We start from the raw sequence: 19,703 nt of genomic DNA on the forward strand, positions 1-19,703 counted from the left end.
GCGCTATCTCCTCTGGGCTCCTCTGACTTTGACATTGTGGCCGGAGTGCTTCAGAATAAAGACCTGATTGGTCAGAAGTGTAGGGAGTTCCGAGTTAGGGCTGATCCCTCAGCCACATTGGGGCCCTTCCAAGAATGGTGGTGGGCAGATACCGTGGACGGCCTAATATTTGGGCAGTCAGTGGAATTCTCCTTTGTGCAACTGTGTCATCGAATCAAGCAATTAGTATTTTTTTTTCTTGGTGGATGGACATTCTCTTCTGAAGTTCTCATATGCAAAATTTAATTTAGTAGGGACCAGGACCCCAGATGTTTAAATCTTTGCCTCTGGGGTACACAACCGTCCTTCTCAGGGAAACCCAATCCCTCAACACTGTCTGAGATTTTTTTCCCTAGTATCTATTATTTTTTAGAAATTTGCAAAGTACCGTGCAACATATTACACACATTATCTCAATTGTTTCTCATGGAAGCCCTGTGAGGTAGGCATAATTCCACATCTCACAGAGAATGCAAGTTCCAGAAAGAATAAGCCGTTGGCCCACGATCACACTACCAGCAAAAAGCCAAACCATCATTTGATCCTGATCTATCTCACAGGCTTTTTAATAAGCCATATGATTTAATAAACTCATAAAGAACATAATTACTTTGGAAACAACTCCCCCCCCCATAATCCCTAAACCCAAAAGGTACATATAAATGACCCCAAATATTTTAAAATAATAAAGGTCATTTGTAGTTTTTAAATTCATAACGAGCGGCAAATGTGGGACATGAGTGGCTTCCCTGTTGTTGTTATTATCATCCCATGTAAATTAAAAAACAGGGAGGAGAGAATCCTAGGGGAGGCCTTTAAGGCTGCAATAAAATGTAAAGATATAACAAACAAAAACTCGTAAGAAAAACATTCAAGAGGCCTGCAAGTTTAATAAAACACAAAAATTCAATTAATTTTGTGGAACTGAACTAAACTGAATGGTACGGGAGCTGGCAGAACTGCGCAGCGCACGTGGACGCCGATGGAGTGGAAATGAACGCAAACGCTGTCGGCCGGGAGGGTCACTACCGACGTGCAGGCGCAGAGCGGGGCCGCGGAGAGGAGGCAGCGGGGGCGGGGCGTCCCTCTCCCTCTCGCGCTCAGGTTAGGCCCCGCCTTCCCTGGGCCCCGCCCCGCCTTCCCTGGGCCCCGCCCCTCCTGGCTTCAGTTCCGGTCCATGTCACTAGGGGCAGCCGCGGTCTCCTCAGCAGCAACAGCTACGAAGCTGCGCGACACCGGTTTCCAGCCGGGCCCATTTCCCAGCCGGGATCCAACATGGCTGCCTCCAGAGCCGAGGTTTGGCGAGACGCCGCGCTCTTGTTTTCCTGACAGCCCCTGGCTTCTGTGCTTTTCTTCTCTTCCTCAGGCAACACCAGCAGACATGTTTGCCAAGGCCTTTCGGGTCAAGTCCAACACGGCCATCAAGGGGTCGGACAGGTGAGGGAGAGAAGGGGCCTATTCCGCCCACGAGGGCACCCAGCTATCTCGAACCCGGTTGGTCCACAGCCTTCTCTGGGCTGGGTCAGCCCACCCGGGAGTGGAGACCGAGGGGCATAGTCGGGAAGGGATCCCAGGGGGCAAGGGTGGGTTAGATACATTTTGAAGATGAAGATGAAGATGGAGAGAAGGCCTGGTTTATCTCCCAGGCTGTCTTTTGGATATTCTAGTGAGTTTAAAAGAAATGCAATCAGCGCTTATAGACTGCAGTCTAAGTTATTGTGGAGGATGCAAAACGGAAGGAATACAGGGTCCCCGTTCTCCAGAGAGCTTAGAGTTCCTTGGGAGAGATCAGGTGGGGACAGAGAATACAAGTACATGAGAAAACGTGTCTAGTGATTACTTCTGGCAGGTGAGAGGGAGGGTGACGTGGGAGGGGATAAGGCACATGTAAGTACTGCATCTGTTCATACAGTTTTGCAGGTGAAGATATTACTTTGGCAGTTTTGGAACCAGTGTTTTATAATTGCCACTCTTGGTGCCCTAGTATAGCTGTTTAATCATAAGCTGACAGATTTGCCGAGCATGTATGAGAAAGGAGTGGGTCCAAGGGCTAGGCATGGAGTCAGGAAGGCAGGGCTGAGTTTACAATGTCAGGCTATCTTGGGTTTCTCAGTGGGTCTCAGCTTTTCTCTTTCCTTGTAAAATGGAAAGACATGTCCCAGGAACTTGTGAAAATAGATGAGACATTGGATGAGAAACGGAATAGGGCATCATTAATCAAACCATCTTTCCTTGGCCCTCATGATTTTATAGTGAGTCCCCAATATTTATTAAAACCCATCCAGGCAGCATTCATACCAGGTGTTGGTGTGCTTTCTGCAGGAGAAAGCTTCGGGCTGACGTGACAGCTGCGTTCCCCACTCTTGGGACTGCTCAGGTCACTGAGTTAGTGCCTGGAAAGGAAGAGCTCAACGTTGTGAAGTTGTACACTCACAGAGGGGAGGCAGTAACTGTGTACGTGAGTGGTGGTAACCCCGTCCTATTTGAACTGGAGAAAAATCTATATCCGACAGGTATGGCAGTAGGATGGAGATGGCCATTACTATAGTCCTTGTGTAATATCTGTTTCTCCTTATTTCTTTCATTAACCTGTTTTCCTTAAAAAAAAAAAAAAGTTGAAAATCTCCAAGTACCATCCCTAAGGATTTTTTTTGGACTGTTCCTAGAATTGGGTCTTTCAAGAGCAGAAACTGCTATAGGAGGGAGGGACAAAAAGGCTAACACAGAAAGAGGGTGGTTGCCAAGGGAAGTTGTGAGATGAAGGAACAATAGTTTATAGTGGGTTAATTAGGAATGGAGCAGAGGTCTTGAAAAGGGTAGAATTTCAGGGCATGTAAAAAATCTTTCTTAAAACTATCACTAGCAGGATTTTCTTAAGATACCGAAGAGATACTGTTATAGGCAAGAAGCTGGATTAATTAAACTACATACCAAGCTGCCTTAGTGATGTACTTCAGTGGAGATACCGCATAGGGAGTCTTTCTTAGGCTCTGCCTGGCTATCAGGGTTCTTTGCTTTCTCTCTTTGTCACAGATCTCAGAGACTCAGTATCCTTTTCACTTTCCTGTAGCTGCTGACACCTACTTTGTCACTTAGGGCTTTTCTTTCTCCAACCTTGGTTGCAACAGTGCAATGCAGTCTCAGGTCACTCCTCCCTCCCCCCCCCCCCCCATTTTGCTGCTGTACAAACACAGGCCCTTTTTGATCTAATGGTTTTATTGCTGGTAATCACTATGGAAACAGAGGGAATAAAAATAATAGAAATAATAATAAAGAAATAATAGAAATGGAAACAGAGGGAATAAAAATAAAAGTGAAAGTCTTAAAGTATCTTACAGGCTGGTGCCCTGTTCTTAGGTTATTTGCTTCTGAGGTAATAAATGGAACCCTCATTGGGTCTGTGTCCTCACTGTTACCCACTACGTCTAATTTCTGCTGCAGTCCACGTGGAACAATAGGTGCCTCCAAGTCTCAAGTGACATCCAATTTCTTAAGTCTCTGCCTTCTTTAAAAATGAAACCTCGTTGGGCATCCCTTCACAACCTTTCCTCTAGCTTTGAGTTGAATTTCTTTTCTATATCCTAATTAAAGCAATGTTAGTGTTTGGCTTTGCCAATTCCCCAGGGGATTGACTTTGGCAGTAAGTGTTTCCTGGGTCTCTTTTTGGACAGTATACACCCTGTGGTCCTATCCTGATCTTCTACCAACGTTCACAACATGGCCTCTGGTGCTCGAAAAACTGGTGGGGGGAGCAGGTAAGATTTTCCTATATTCTGGCTATTGGCTGCAACCTACTTAGGAAGGATGACTACTTTAAGAAATGTACCCGTTTCCTGCAGTCATACGTTTGAAAAGCAGAATTTATCCCCCATGTGTGTCGGGTCTCCCACTTGGCTTCATTCGTGAGCCCTCTGGACCTCTGACCCTTTTATAAGGCTCAAATAAGATAAGTGATGTGAAAGTACTTGGTGAATTGCCATATGCTATACTTTACATCAACAAGCTGAATTTAGGAAACCCGGATAAGATAGATCCTGGAACTGGACCCTCAGCTTCGTGCTTCCATTTGACCACTGGCCCCCACAAAGGGAAAAGGTCTGCTACTCAGGTTGCCCTTTTTTATTTTCATTATGAATAACATAGTTGATACTTAATGAATGTTTGTTGAGTGAATGAATACATGATGAAGTAAAACTTGGAATTAGGTGGAGTCAGAGCACAGGTTGTGATGCTTTTGTCTTGTTTGCTGCAGACTTGATGCTGCCAGGACTAGTCGTGCCCCCTGCTGGTCTGCCTCAGGTACAGAAGGGTGACCTCTGTGCCATTGCCTTGGTGGGGAACAGGTACTGTGCTGGCCAGCTGTGCCTTTAGGGGAAAAACTTAGGTTAAACTGGGGAAGGGACGGGGATTGACAACTTCTAAAGTATATGGATAAAGGATTAAAAGAAAAATACAGGTTCTTCTGGCAGTGAGCCTGTGGGGTGTCCACACATCTGGGCCAAGTATATTTGCTGCTGCTACTGCTGCTGCTTCTCCTTTTTAAAAAAGTAATAATAAGATTTTAGATTTATAGAAGAGTTGCAAAGATAGTACAGAGTTCTGACATACTCTTACCCAGATTCCTGTAATGCTAACATTCTATGTAACCACACTACAGTGATTAAAACGAAGGAATTAATATTGGTGCAATCCTATTAACACAATTATAGATTTTAATCATATTTCCCCAGTTTTTCCAGTAATGCCCTTTTTTCTGTTCAAGGGTCTAATTTAGGATACCACATTTCATTTAGTCGTCATGTCTTCCTCCTGTTTGTGACATTTTCTTGGTCATTCCTTGTCTTTCATGACCTTGACACTTTTTTTCATCATCCACATCATCATCCCCATATTTTAATCATTTTAATAGCTTTATTAAGATATAGTTTACATACTATAAAATTAACCTGTTTTTTAATCCAATGATTTTTAGTACAGTTATGGTGTTGGTCAGACGTCACCACACTGCTTCTTTTTAAAAGTAAATTAGGAAGTAATCATATGAACAATTCTGAAAAATCAAAATCCCCCTCACCTCACAGTCCTTTTCTCCTAGAAGTAACCATCATTATTTTGATACGTATCCTTGCCAACCTTCTTCAGTGCATATAAAAATGTATGATTTGGGGTATGTATGTATGTTTAAAAAAACAAACAAACAATTATACTTTATATTGTTTTTCACTTAAGGTAGTGCAGACATTTTGCGTGTCAGCAAGCCCAGATACGCTGCATCTTTTTACCTACTGTGTGGTGATGGAAGTGGTCCTCTTCTTGTGGACATTCTGGCTTCCTCCAATACGTCTCTGTCACGAACAATACCTTTCTGATGGCTCTAGGGACACCAGTGTCAGTATTTTTCTAGAGTAGATACTAAGAAACAGAACTGTTAGGCTGAAGATCGTGCATGTTTTCTGTTGCCCTATAAAAACGCTGTATCAGTCTTTACTCCCACCGACAGGGTATGTGGAGCCCGTTTCCCTGCATTCGCACCAACACTGGATATGATCGGTCATTTTTATTTGTGTCATCCTGAGTGAAAAATGACATTATTTTACTCATTGCTTCTGGGGGGGGGGCAGTGTTTAAAGATCTTATTTTTGCTACTCACATTCTCCTGTTTGCCTTGAACCTTTTGTAGCCAAGCACCTAGACATGTGTCCTTCCTTGTTTACATGTAGCAGTAGCAAAACTTGCACTTGAAAGGAATGATGGTGTCACTGTTTTCTCCTGGCAGCATTCTATCCAGGGTAGGAGAAGACTACACAGATATGTATTTGGCCTGCTCGGCTGGCCTTTAGGCTGCATATGGGGATGAAGCTGGGGGTGGTTTGTGGCAGGGGATAAAGGTACAAAGGAGTTTATTAAAACCACAAGCCACGTTCGAGACTGAAGTTCCTGAGCCATTGACCCTTCTAGGGCTGGAAGGAAAACAACCGTTTTTCAGGAGTTGGGAGAGAAGCCAGACTCGAAGTTTCTGTGGCAGGAACTGACCTATGGGCACAGGAAGTGGAGCTACCAAGTTAGCAAACATTTTTTAAGTTCAGGTGTTGGGAACTCTGCCCTTGAATCTTTTCCCTTAGGCCCAGGCGACCTTGCCAGGCTTGTATATGCTCCCACTCTTATCCAGCTGGTCACCAATTTTTACAATGAGTGAGCCATCCTTGAGTAACACTGGGATGACAGAGATTTCCCATTTGGTCTTTGAAAGTTTTTGTAGTTACTATAAGTGTGGTTGTTTTTGACATGCTGGACACATGCAGTTCTTAGATAAGACAGTTATACAGAGCAAGCCCTGTTATAAAGAGCCAGTTCAGAAGGAACCTAGTTGGTGCCACTGTTTATCTCTTCCCTCTTCCCTGTGCCATCCCTCAGCCTGACTTTTGGCATATGAATGGCCTCCATCCCAAACTCCAGTGTAAGATGGCTATGCCTTCGTTAAGATAGGGGAGGTAGTTTATATTTTTTAAATTAAAGTAAGAGAACTTTAAATATCTTCTCAAGTCCTTCCTGGGTTTAATTCATAGTAGGGATGAAACAGAGAAAACATTAGCAGAAACGTTACTTATACAGAAGGGGAAGGTTTGGTCATGGGATTTTTGAAAATAATATTAATAGGTAATCTGAAGAAATTGAGACTGGACTGAGTTTAGTTTTGTGATACAAGTGGATGCTTCAGATTTGCAACTGGTGCTTTTAGCACACGTGTGGAAAGCGGTCCTGATGTGCCCTCCTGGAAGACCTCTCCTGACTCTTGTCTCTGGCCTCTTCCTCCTTCTTAGAGCCCCCGTTGCCGTCGGAGTGGCTGCCGTGTCCACATCTGAGATGCTGACTTCAGGCCTGAAAGGAAGGGGCTTCTCTGTGCTCCACACCTACCAGGACCACTTGTGGTGGGTTCAGGGTTCCTTCTGTTTTACAGAGAGCTGCGTGGGTGCAGAGGACATGGGGTCTAGATTCAGAAATGGGAGGTTTGGTCCCCGCTGTGTCCTTAGGCAAATTGCTGACCCCAGACATTAATTTTCGTGCCGAACATGGAGAAACAATTTTTTTTTCGCTTGTTCAGAAAAGAAGTTACAGAGAACTTTGATTATTTTCTAAGTGGGTTATAGAATCCTAGACCTGGGAGACGGCCTCAGGGATTGTCTACCTGCCTCTTAGTACAGCGATGGTCTTTATTTGTACAGCTCTGGACGACTTGGCCTTATCTGCCATGCACCCTTAGGCATCTTCTGGCCTCCTGACGGGTGCTCAGAAACTCACTTCTGATTCCCGATCAAAGCAGAGTAGGTCCTCAGGCACCAGGATGAGGGTTACTTTTATGTTGTTCAAGTATCACAGTCCAGACCTCCTCTTCCGTATGGAAGTTACACTTTCTCACTGCAACAGTTGCTTTCTGGAGCTGTACACCAGTTTATTTTCTTGTCATTTTCATCAAACAGTAAATAGTGCTTTCCTTGAAAGCAATATACCTGGTCTTTTGGCCAAATGTTGTGGCCTGTTGGTATAGAGTCATCCTACATTTTTAGCTTTGTCTTGGAATTATTCATTTTACAAGTATTGGCTAAGCCCTGCTTTGCTGGAGTGCAGCCTCATTAGCCTGTGTTTCAGCAGGCATTTGAGGGCTGCTTCCTGATGTTCTCCCAGCACCATGTTTTCTAACTATCAGTCTGAGCAATGACAACAAGAATCATGTTGTCTAAGTTGTTTTTTCAGCAGCTGCCTCAGCCCCCACTCTCCCCAGACCTCTTGGAAATAGCTATGTTACTTACCTGATCACAACAGCCTACACTCTGGCCTCGCTAGTCACAATGCTGTTAGGTTGGTGCAAAAGTAATTGCGGTTTAAAAGGTTGAAAATAATTGCAAAAACCGCAACTACTTTTGCACCAACCTAATAATAGGCCTGGCTGCAGCTGTTAGTTCAAATTTAGTTTGAGTTACATAATCATGGCTAAGATCAAGCTTTGTGCTTTTACCTCTGCGTGCTCTGCTGTGTGGCATCACTTTTTTTCCTGTGTTCCTAAGGTTAAGTAACATAAACCCATTGTGATCTCTATTCTGCAAGCTAGACTGCATTCTGATTTAACACAGAAGCAACTGGTTTTGCAGCCTTTGAGCAGTCCAGGTGTTGGTACTTCGTTACATACTGTGAGCCTGCAGGTGCATTGGCAATCTTAGTTTTGTTATTTAATTCAAAGTGGTTTTAGTTTTACCTAATAGAAAGGGACTACTTTTGCGGATATCTCTTTAACTAATTTTTCTTTAATCTTTCTCTGTCCCCAGATGTGTGTTAATAACATTATTATTCCTTTGAGATAGGGAGGAGGCAAGAATCACTCTCCCCATTTCAGAGATGAGAAAACTGAGGCATGAGACTTTCCTGGACCCAGAATTGGAAATAGAGATGAAATGAGATCCCAGGCTCTCTCCCCTCTCCAAGACACCCCTGCCCATGGCTCCTGGCTCACCCCTGGCCAGGTTGGAAAGTGCTGTGGTTGCTACTTGCTATTTCTGACATGAGATTTTTCCAGGCAATCTGGAGACAAGTCCTCTCCACCTTCCATCACCCCACTGACCCTGGATCCCCCAGATGTCACTGAAGAGAAGAGGTCTATCCAGGCGGACCCCACCCTGCAGGGAGATATGAGGCACCTGACCCTGGAGGGAGTGGAGGAGGCGAATGGGGAGGTTCAGCAGAGGTGTGGGGAAAAGAGCCTGTCAGAAGCCTCAGAAGATCCCAGCGTCGGGGGCCTGAACCCAGACCCCACAGACAGCAAGACCCTTCAAGGTATAGCTCTGGGAGTAGAAGGGTCATCTCCTCCCAGTAGGAGACTAAAGCTGCAGTCTCCTGGCTAGAGCGGCACCAAAGCTGTGGGAGAGGGGAACGTCCTTAGTTTTGGTGAGGGTGGTGCGGCAGCCCTTCGACATCTCACCTGGCAGTCTTTTCCACATAAGTCATGTTTTCCTGGGTGCCAGTCTGCCCTGGCATTCGGACTATTGCGAGCTACAGAGCCCTCTGAGGTTTCTTTCTGTCAGAAAAGCATTGGCTCCTGGCTGAGGAGCATTTTGTGACGCCTTCTCTAAAGGCTCAGTGCTCCAGAGAGTCTGGGAGCTTTGGGACCTGGGAATGGGTTCCTTTTAGAGCTAAGGGGTCGGGTAGGGGTGGCGCTGGGTGGGAGCACCCGCTATTCTGTGTCCCTTAGGAAGGATGTAGTTCTTCTCTTTTCCTTGCAGAACAAATGGATGCACTGTTACAGCAATGCTTCTTACATGCTTTGAAAGTCCGGATCAAAAAGGCTGACCTCCCATTACTCACCAGCACGCTCCTTGGTAGCCACATGTTCTCCTGCTGGTATGGAAGGCATGGTGTGGGCTGGTGGCCGGGGTGTAGGGCTCTGTCTTCCTCCTCAGTGGTAGGACAGGCCAGGACTGATGGACGGTTTGACTGAGGGACGTGCTGTGGAAAGAGGGGAGTAGAGGGTTGATCTGGCAAATAAAGTAGGGCCTGAGTTTCCAAAACTTAAATTTTAGCCAGTGAAAGGATGTTGAGGAAGTGAAGGTTAAAATTCCCAAGATTCTCAGAGCACTGCCTCTGCTGTGGTAATTCTGAGCCGCTTCTCACGAATTGGGCAGCACATCCTGTCCAGGAAGAGTTCCAGGGCAGCCTGTTTGACAGGAGGCTCCTGGAGTGTTCAGCCTCCTCACTCGTGTCCTGAAAAGTAGGTGGGCCAAGCTAGGTTGTATCAGGAGGAAGAATCAGTGTGAACCCCCACCATACCCCCAAGCACAGACGGCGAACTTGAACTCGTCTTTGGGCTTCTGTGAGCCCTCATTTCCAGCACTTGCAGGATTGCTGTCAAGATTAAATAGGCTGACGTTTAGTAAGCACTCAATAAATGTTATCATGTCAGAAGGTTTGCTCATTAATTTTTACCCTGAGATGGAACTTCTTTCTTCCTGAGAATGTTGCTCTGTTTTGTAAAACGTGGTTTGACCAGAATTCCCGTCCCGTTCACATGGGCTTCTGTAAGGCTTCCCGGGCAGGTGTGGGGTCTGGGGGGTGTGGCGGGCACGTGGTCATGTGGCTATTTAAATTTAAGTTAATTAAACAAAATTTAAAATTTAGTTCCTCGGTTACATTAGTCACATTCCAAGTGCGTGACAGCCACGTGTGGCTGGTGGCAACCATGTTGGGTAATAGACAGAGAACATGCTGTCTTTACGGAGAGGTGTGTTGGGCAGCAATGATCTAGTGTCCTAAAGCCTGGGACCCTCTGTGATGCCGCCACTGGGCAGAGAGTTCTGGAACAGCAGCCTCTTTCTGAACTTGGAGGAGAAGGCCGAGGAAAAGTGCCCTTTTTTCAGCGTCAGGCAGGTCCCACCATTACTGCTTTGTAGCTTAACTTGCCTTTTCCATCTGCCATCAGCCCTGAAGGACGACAACTGGACATAAAGAAGTCAAGCTACAAAAAGGTAAGCAGGTCCCCTCTCTGCACACCCACAGGTGTGTGTAGGGGCACATGACATGAGCCGGATAGACACTGGGAAAGCCCTGTCTCCAGGGCTCAAGCTGGAGTTAAGCTTTTTGATTCCAGCATGGTGGGGTGGAGGGGGGAAGAAAACTCACTCTGGGCTGAGACAGTTAAGTGGGTATCCACCCCCCTCTCTCCACTTGACCCTTTTATATCTGGTTAGAATTCTGAGAAGGCTTCATCACTTAGTCTCTAGCAGCTTCTCACTGCCCGGTCCTTACGGTGACGGCCTCCTAGTTTCTAGTTTGATGAGGGCAGAGACTGTCCCTGTCCCTCCCCAGGACACGCCTAGCTTGGTGTCTGGCACGTCCTAGGTGCCCAGTGTGTGTGTGGCAGCGGTGAAGTCCCCTGCCACTGGCCCTCTCTCCCTTAGCTCTCTAAGTTCCTGCAGCACATGCAGCAGGAGCGGATTATACAGGTGGAGGAGCTGAGCAAAGGGGTGGAGAGCATCGTGGCTGTGGACTGGAAACATCTGAGGTGAGTGCAGGGGCCGGGCCGCCACAGCTCCGCCGGCCGCGGGCGCCTGGCCAAGGGCTGGGGCTGGCCAAGGCACTAGTATAAAATTTCTTTTTTCTTTCCTTTTGCTGGGTTTTAGGATCACATCTTTCGTCATACCCGAACCCTCCCCGACCTCCCAGACTATCCAGGAGGGTAGCAGGGAACAGCCCTATCACCCTCCAGATATAAAACCCCTCTACTGTGTCCCAGCCAGCATGACACTGCTCTTCCAGGAGTCTGGCCACAAGTGAGTTTTTGGAGAGCAGCCCTCCTCTGCCTGTTTGGTATCCTGGCCTGTAGTTCTTCTCCGCCTGAGTAGTGTTCTGTGACTGGCAAAACCTGCTCTGCCCTGTGTTCCCTTTCTCCCAGATCCAGCTCAAGCCTCCTTCCCCCAGAAAGTCTCTGGACTAAATGAATGAGGGAGTCGGTCTCTCCTTTTTCTACCTATAATTATTCTTCACACGCTCCTGCTCACCTCAGTCAGGAAAAGGGAAGAAAATCGAGGTCAAAAAGCCAGGGAAAGCAGGGAGTGAGCCTTGGTGTTTGCAGGTTGTCTCCTGGCACAGCATGAACTAACCCGCGGTCGCTTCTCACCTAGGAAGGGGAGCATTCTCGAGGGCAGTGAAGTCCGAACGATCATCATTAACTACGCCAAGAAAAACGACCTGGTGGATGCAGACAACAAACAGTGAGTGGGGGGGAGGGACTCTGTGCTCTGAGTGTTCATCGTGGCAGGCAGTTTGTGGGGATGTCCGGATGGACAGGCTTGCAGGACGTCACAGCCTGGTTTCTAAACTGGGGGCTCTGGACACCTAGAGTTATTGTCTAGTGTTCAGCAACGTGTATGCCGTCAACATTGCCTATAGACTGAAGAAGTGTTATATCTATCCATTGCTGATTTTCAAATGCAGATGCTTATTGTGAGGGATAAAATGCAAACTTAAAGAATTTGCTGCAGTCATCATAGCATTTTGGTCTTCTCTGTTTCCTTAGTAAGTAGATATAGAAGGTAAACTACTAAATGAAGAGGGTTCTGTAATACTTTTTTATGTTTTCAAAAGACATCCATATGGTGAAAAACTTGTACTGGCCTAATGATGGGTAGTTAGTAGAACTGAACCAAGAATCCTGGGCTGCAGTTTTTCCCATCCCACTTTCTCCTGCACCACCGGCTTCTCCCTTGTTCTAGGGAAGCATACCTGCACCTCCCATCCAGAGCGTGCATTGCTGCCTGGACGGTGGTCCCATAATTGGATCTAGTAATCCTGAATGACTATAACGGACATTGTGATAAGAGATGAATCCTGAGCTGACGCTTGGGTCAGAAAGGGTGGGGCTGGGATTTCTTTATTGCCTCTCCTTTCCCTTTAGTCTCGTGAAATTGGATCCCATCCTATGTGACAGCATCTTAGAGAAGAGTGAACAGCACACAGTTATGAAGCTTCCATGGGACAGTCTGCTGACCAGGTAGTGGAGATTGGCAGCCCCTCCCCTTAATATCTATCACCCTGAGCTTTAGAGTTGTCATTACCTTAGTCTCTGACTTTCATTCCATAATTTGTATCATGTCACTCTACATAAACATGAGCGTGGGTAATTCTGATGTGGAGGGTCTTGGGAACGATTTGAGCCAACACAATAGAGAACTTGAAAGGGAGAAAGAAGAACACTAATTAAAAATAAGAACTTCAGAAAGATTTAGAAGCCAAAAGAAGGCTGAGGCGGAATTGTCTTCAAGTCTTTAAAGGAAAGAGTCTTACACTCTTTGCACAGAACCAAAACTGAAAATAATTTATATCAGGAGTTCACAAACTACAGCCACGTGCCAAATCTGGCCTGCTACCTGTTTTTATAAATAAGGTTTTATTGAAACATAGCCACACCCATTTATTTATGTATTGCCTGTGGACTGCTTTTGTGCCACAATGGCAGAGCTGAGAGGTTGCAACAGACAATGTGACTCTTAAAGCCTAAAGTATTTACTGTCTTGCCCTTGATAGAACAAGTTTGTTGATCTTAATATATATGATACCATGTTTCCCCAAAAATAAGACCTAGCCAGACCATCGGCTCTAATAGGTCTTTTGGATCAAAAATTAATAAAAGGCCCGGTCTTATTTATCCGGTCTTATAGTAAAATAAGACCGGCTCTTATATTAATTTTTGCTCTAAAAGACGCATTAGAGCTGATGGTGCTGCTAGGTCTTATTTTCGGGGAAACGGGGTAGCAAGAGAAAATCCGATTAGATAAAAAGCAGAACTTCCTTGTGTTCTATAAAAGATACATTATTGGAACTTGTCAGAAATGTGAAGTGCATGTTACCAGGCTGGGTAAGACAGAGTCTTGAGACAGGCAGTAAACTCCACAAAGAAGCTTGGGTAAATTCCCAGAAGACCAGGCCAGTGGACAGTTTCCAGGGGCTCAAGTCACTGTTGTTCCCTTCTCTGAATCAGTGAGTCTCGACTTTGACCACACTTGGGGAGCTTTAAAAAATATAAATGCCTTAAATCAGAGTTTCTGATTTAATTGGTGTGGGTGCAGCTCCCTAGTGATTCGAATGATTCTAAGCCGGGGCGAGCCACTGCCTGCAAGATCAGCCTACACCCCGCTGCCTGCTGGTGGTGCAGTGTGAGGAAGCAGTTCCTTTGGCTTTACCGGACTACAGCTCATTAATGCTCATTGCAGATGTTTGGAGAAATTGCAGCCTGCCTATCAAGTGACCTTTCCCGGGCAAGAGCCGGTTGTGAAGAAAGGCAAAATCTGCCCAATTGACATCACCCTAGCACTGAGATCTTATAATAAAAAGGTAATTTTCAAAAAGACACAATGCTTGAAGATGGTGATTTAATGGCCCTTTTAAGTTCTAGTCTCCCTTAATGTGATTGGAGGTTTTTAGATTGGCCTCAAACACCTCAAAGGTTGTTCATGAAACACCCACGTTTGTGTGATTAGGCTGGGCCCTGTATTAAACAGGTGAAGCTGGTCCCTCACTCACTGCCCTCTAGGATTTTGTGCTAGGAAACTTGCTAGAGCCTCCTTCCAAAGTTAAACAAGATTTTATTTTTTTCCTTAGAACTATATTGTGGGCTTTCCCCTCTTATTCTATTACCTCTTGGGCTTTGGTCAATGCAAATAACTTGTAAAGAATTGGTGTAGGAACTGACCATGTTTAACTTGGCCACACAAAATCATAGGGAACAAATTACATCTGTCCTCAAATATGTGAAAAGCTGTCTTCAGAAAAAGGAATGCACCTATTCTGTATGCCTTGAAAAGATAGGAGGATGATTGGGTAGAAATTCCCAGAAGACAGACTTGGGTTCAAAATAAGGAACTTTCTAGAAATGTAGTTACGAATGTGGGCTTTGGGATTAGAGACCTGGGTTCAAACGTGGCCTTTGCCTCGCTGCTTGACCTTGAGCAAGTTACTAATTAATGTCTTTTTGCCTGCATTTCCTTATGTAAAAAATGGGAATAATACCTACCTTATAAGGCACTGTGAGACTCAATGAAGGAATATACATAGGTGAAACACTCAGAATAGTACTTGGCCTATAAGCATTCGGTAAATGAGAACCAGTAACGATAACTTAATAATTAGCAATAGCCACTGTTTCTCAAGTGTGTAATTATGTGCCAGACTCTGTACTAAGCAATTTCTGTGTATATTAGCTTATTTAAACACTCATTTTTTGTGTGTTAATAATTAAAATTGTCCAAAATTGAAATTGGTGCTTTCTAAAATAGGAAGTTATTTTCTGGAGGTCTGCAAGCAAAGATTAGGCAATCACTTGTTGGGGAAAGATGTAGTCAGGACTTTGTGCGTCAGGTAGGGGCTTGGAATACATGTGACTAAAAATGTATTACCAGTTTTGAGATTCCCTGGGGCTGGAGACCTTTAACTAACGTGGGTTATTTGGAGCTTTTATAGACTTTGTTGAAAGCAGCCCTCCATGACCCACTCCTGATAATAACGCACTTTACCATCTCTAGTAATGAATAAGAGAGAACTTGTTTTAAAGAAATGGCGAATTGTGACTTTTTAAACAGTATTAATATTTTTCTTTTTTATCTCAAAGTCACATACTTGTCATGTGAAGTTGATGAAAAAGAGAAAAAAGCATGTGTTACAGATGAGATACTTGGTATTAAGGAATTATTGTTTATTTATTTTTAAGTGTAATGATGGTTTCATCTTTCTGTTAAAAAGAGCCGTTATGTTTTGGAGATACATGCTGAGATAGTTGTAGGTGAAACGATGTGGTGTCCAGGAGGATCTGCTTTAAAGCAAAATACAGAAGTGGGGGGTAGATGGGGATCTGGATGAATCAAGGTTGGTCACGAGTTCATCATTTTTAAAACTGGTGATGGGTACACGGGAGCTCATTTTACTGTTCTACTTTCATTTATATTTTAAATTCTCCATAAGAACTTTTTAAAAGTACGAGGTGTGATAAAAAAAATACAGTGAGTGTTTCAGCAAAAAAAGTATTACAGTAGGAGACACTAATCCCCCTCAAAATACTCCCCCTCACTTCAAACACACTTATCCCATCGTTCTTGCCATTTTCGGAGGCAGTTCTGGAGTCCTCTTTTGTGAGTGTCTTTAGTTGCGCTGTTGTGGCTGCCTCGATGTCCTGAATCGATTCAAAATTTTTACCTTTCAAGGTCATTTTGCACGGTGCCAGATTTGGTGAATAAGGTGGATGAGAACACACCATAATGTTTTTATGTGACAGAAATTGCTGTACCAGAAGCGATGTATGACACGGAGCATTGTCATGGTGGAGGATGATTTATGACATACTTTAAAGCACACCTTTCAACCGTAGCTCACACCTGATTGACTGCACTGAACAAGTTGAAACTTGTCACACACTGTTACTAAGGTTCAGTGCGCCGCTTCCTGTATTGAAGATCCCTGCCTTTCCATTGGATGGCACTAGGCATCAGCATTCACTGTGTTTTTTCATCACATCTCATATATGTTAAGTGCAGTATAAAGAGTATCCCTTTATGTATATAACACATAGATGGGTAGAAAGAATCAATTTAGAAGCACAGAAATAAATTTTTTGGATGAAAAGGTACCATGGTTGTGGGGGTGGTGACCATGGAGCGTGAGGAGGCTGCTGAGGCTCTAGAACGCCCCCTGGAGGGCGGGCATGTGGTCTGCACCCACCATCAATCTGTCTCCCCCAGGTGACCCTGGTCCGGAACTTGGAGGCCTATGGTCTGGACCCTTGTGCGGTGGCTGCCATACTGCAGCAGCGATGCCAGGCTAGCACCACTGTCACTCCTGTCCCTGGGGCCAAGGACGGCCTGCAGGTCCAGATCCAGGGAAACCAGGTCCACCACCTCAGCCGACTGTTGCTTGGTGAGTGTCACCTCTGAAGAAGTAGGGACATTGATCTCACTTGATAAAAATCTTAACGCCAACTCAGCTCACTCTGGTTATCGTAATACCCTTGTATATATATATGGCCATTTAGTTTTTTCCAGCCAGCAAGAGGTGGAGCTAATGTTTGAACCGGATCCTTTGGCCCCAAAATTCAGTGTTCTCTCCATCATACTACTAGAGTAGTTTTCTTCCGGCTTCCCTTTTGACAAAACATTTCTTGAACACTGAAACTGTGTGAGGCACTTTGCTGAGCTTTTTGCAGAAACAGTCTCTCAAGCGTAGTGATGCTGCAGAGCTATTTCTGTTTTTGCAGATGAGGAAACTGAGGTTCCGCGAGGCTCAGTACTGTTCCGAGGGAGTCAGCTATTGGGTGCTGCAGCTGGGCTCTGCGCTTTGATTGGTCAGATTCCAAAGCCTGAGTTCTTTGTACCACCTCTGGGTCAGCCAGCCTGCAGTTTGTCTTCCATTCCAGGCATCCTTCACAGCTCTGCTGAGTCAACTTTCTAAAGCAGATGTGATCATATCACTCCCCTCTAAAACACTTTTGATGCCTCTTCAATACCTTCAGAATAAACTCCAAAGCTCAGGAAAGTAGACCCTCCCAGTCTGACCCCAGTCTTCTCGTCAGGCCCTCTCTGGCAGCTCCCACGTGGCCACCCCAGGCCTCAGCCGTGCTGGATCCTGCTGTCCCCCAGACACACCACGCACATTCACACCCGGGTGCTCTCCTAGGTCTCCACAGCCCAGCCCTAAAGACCCATTGGCCAGCTTAGGGGTCACAGGAAGCCTTTCTCAGATCAAGGCCCTTTTTTTTTTCTATTTCCTTAAATTAGCACTTGAAAAATTGCTAACATAGCACTTTTCAGTTGTGTTTATATCTCTGGTTAGTGTCTGCAACTAGGCTAAGTTCTTCTAATGTCTGAACCGTCTGTTAGACCTGAGCAGCTTGAGTCAGACACCTTGCCTTTTTCATCGTTTTTTCATGCTTTAGGGCCTGGCATATAGTAAATGCTCAGTAAGCAAATTTATTTATGACCTAAGGCAGTCCAGCAGTTTACTTTTAAAGTTGAGCCTTTTTAAGCAAAGAACCCCATATGAGGTCCTGGGAAGAATTGCAGAGGAAAATAGGCAAACACATGACTGAACACACACACATTCTCTGTCATGAGAAAATATTAAATGCCTGAAGTACACCCAGCAAGTAGCTATCAGTGTGAAAATTATTGAAATACATACTTTCGCCTTGAAGTGTAAAGAAAAATGGTCTGTCCCAGAAGGCTTCCCACAGGAGCTGAGTTACAGCTGGGTGTAGAAGAGCAGATCACATGGTGGAAATTGACAACAGGACTGAGCACGGGGTGGGGTGGGGGACGGAGAGGGAGAGGAGGCCAGGAGGTGGGGCAGGGGGACAGAGAGGGAGAGGAGGCCAGGAGGTGGCTGTGTGGATTGGGTTCCATGGGGCCCGGGGCCAAGGAGGGACATTGTGAGACAAAGGGGAGCTGGGGCGGGGGGGTTGGGGGGAGAAAGGAGCAGGCTTATGCCCCACTGACAAGTTTCTGCTTTTTGGATTGTAGAAGAATATCAGCTTCCTCGAAAACACATCCAAGGCCTAGAAAAGGCCCCCAAACCTGGCAAGAAGAAGTGACAGATTCTTGTTTCATACGGAGGAAATCCAAGCTCTGGGCTGGTCATTTATATAAGCATTTTCAGCTTTTGCAGACAAAAAATATATAATTCTTTACCAAAATAAATTTTTATTCTAATCTAAATCTGATTTCCCTCTTGTTTCCTCCACTTAGCTAAAATGTACTAAATTTTCAAGTCAGAAGCCATTTTCAGTAGACAGAAGAGGCCATCGTGGAGTGCCTTTTCATTCATGTGGTTTCAGCGGTTTTTGTTCCTCCCCTGCTGTCAAAGCCAGACAGCCCATCCAAAGTTCAGGCAGGTGGGGCCTTCCTGTTATGTTAAAGTCTCTCTGCCAAATATTCCACAGCCTCTTGCTCATCTGTTCCTACCTAATTAACCTCCTAGCCCCAAAATAGATCCTTCCAATCTATGAAGGGTTATTTATGTAGAAAGCAGAACCCAGCTGTTCTCTGTCATCGATCAAGGCAAAAGAAGCAACAATTGGCCCTGAATTTAGACTAGATGGAAATAAGAAGCAATAAAAGCACATTAGGACATGGGTTTCTGTAGTGATTCTTCCCATCGTTGGCACACTGTCACTAACAGTGGTAAGTTGTGATGTGGCTGCAGGATGGTGGCTTTGTTACAGGGGAGCCTCATCCAGTAAAGGCTTTCTTTAGCCCCAAACTTCTTAACCTGGGGCTCATGGAAGGGGCCTTTAATTGGTGTTCAGAGCGTCCATGAACTCCCTGAAATGGTGTGCAAGATTGTATTTGATCATTTTCCTAAGAGGTTACCAGGCTTTTGTTGAATTCCCAATGAGATCACTTGATTCCAAAATGGTTCGGAACCACTGTTCTGGTCCCTGCTGAGTCCATGGAAGTCATTTCTGTGACCAAAACTCTCCTTGTACAATAGGAAAGAGTAAGGGCTAAGTTGAATTCCTTTAGAGTTCTTTGGTTTTACCATCAAAAATGTACTTATTTTTCTCTTTCTCATCTCACTTTTTAAAAGAAACCAAGATAAGAAAGCTTGAAAATATCCACAATATTCCACATTATCCATCTGGGGTTTGAAAAGAAAGGGATGGGTATACGTGTGTGATGCCTTCTATTTTTTGTTATTTAGGCCCAGAATAATAGGCCTTTTCACTTGTGACTCACTGTAAGTAAGTTTAATTTTACTAATCCCTCTGCTGGCATGAGCATATGGAATGGAGAAAGGAATTTCTAGAAGTTGACCCCAAACAAGATTTCTATTAAAATCTTTGGACAGAGTTTGATCTGAGGGAATATGGTATGTATAGTAGTAATGAAATATAGTCCTTATGTGAATACAAATTAACATGCACTACTTTATAATAGTATTTCACAAACATGATTTGTTTTGCACCATCTTGGAGGGATTGGAGGTTCGGAGAGGTTGTGTCTTGCCTTAGTAATCCCTGCTAAAGACACGAAGCCAGTAAATGGTGGGCTGGGTCGAAAATGAACATCCACTCTTAACTGGTTTGACCCAGAATTCTGTGACACAGTGCTGTCAAGACCTGTGCTTTGAATGGTTTTTCC

General features: G+C 44.9%; 1 protein-coding gene across 2 annotated transcripts; it reads left to right on the forward strand.

The window, feature by feature from the left end:
* Window positions 1-1,221: 1,221 nt before the first annotated feature.
* Window positions 1,222-18,278, forward strand: EIF2D (eukaryotic translation initiation factor 2D). Of its 2 annotated transcripts, XM_019752476.3 has the most exons (15): window positions 1,223-1,476; window positions 2,362-2,552; window positions 3,711-3,794; window positions 4,292-4,382; window positions 6,861-6,968; window positions 8,609-8,865; window positions 9,312-9,429; window positions 10,505-10,550; window positions 10,983-11,086; window positions 11,205-11,354; window positions 11,706-11,795; window positions 12,479-12,574; window positions 13,794-13,914; window positions 16,311-16,485; window positions 18,084-18,278. In XM_019752476.3, exons 1-15 carry the CDS (start codon window positions 1,421-1,423, stop codon window positions 18,152-18,154), a joined length of 1,758 nt encoding a protein of 585 aa, XP_019608035.3. In that variant the 5' UTR covers window positions 1,223-1,420; the 3' UTR covers window positions 18,155-18,278. The 2 variants fall into 2 exon arrangements, with proteins under 2 accessions (XP_074178500.2, XP_019608035.3); XM_074322399.2 differs by lacking the exon at window positions 11,205-11,354 and having other exon boundaries at window positions 1,222-1,476.
* Window positions 18,279-19,703: the final 1,425 nt, after the last annotated feature.

The sequence above is a fragment of the Rhinolophus sinicus genome, chromosome 11 (assembly GCF_057876585.1).
Source record: "Rhinolophus sinicus isolate RSI-liver-muscle chromosome 11, RSI-T2T, whole genome shotgun sequence".
NCBI lineage: Eukaryota > Metazoa > Chordata > Mammalia > Chiroptera > Rhinolophidae > Rhinolophus > Rhinolophus sinicus.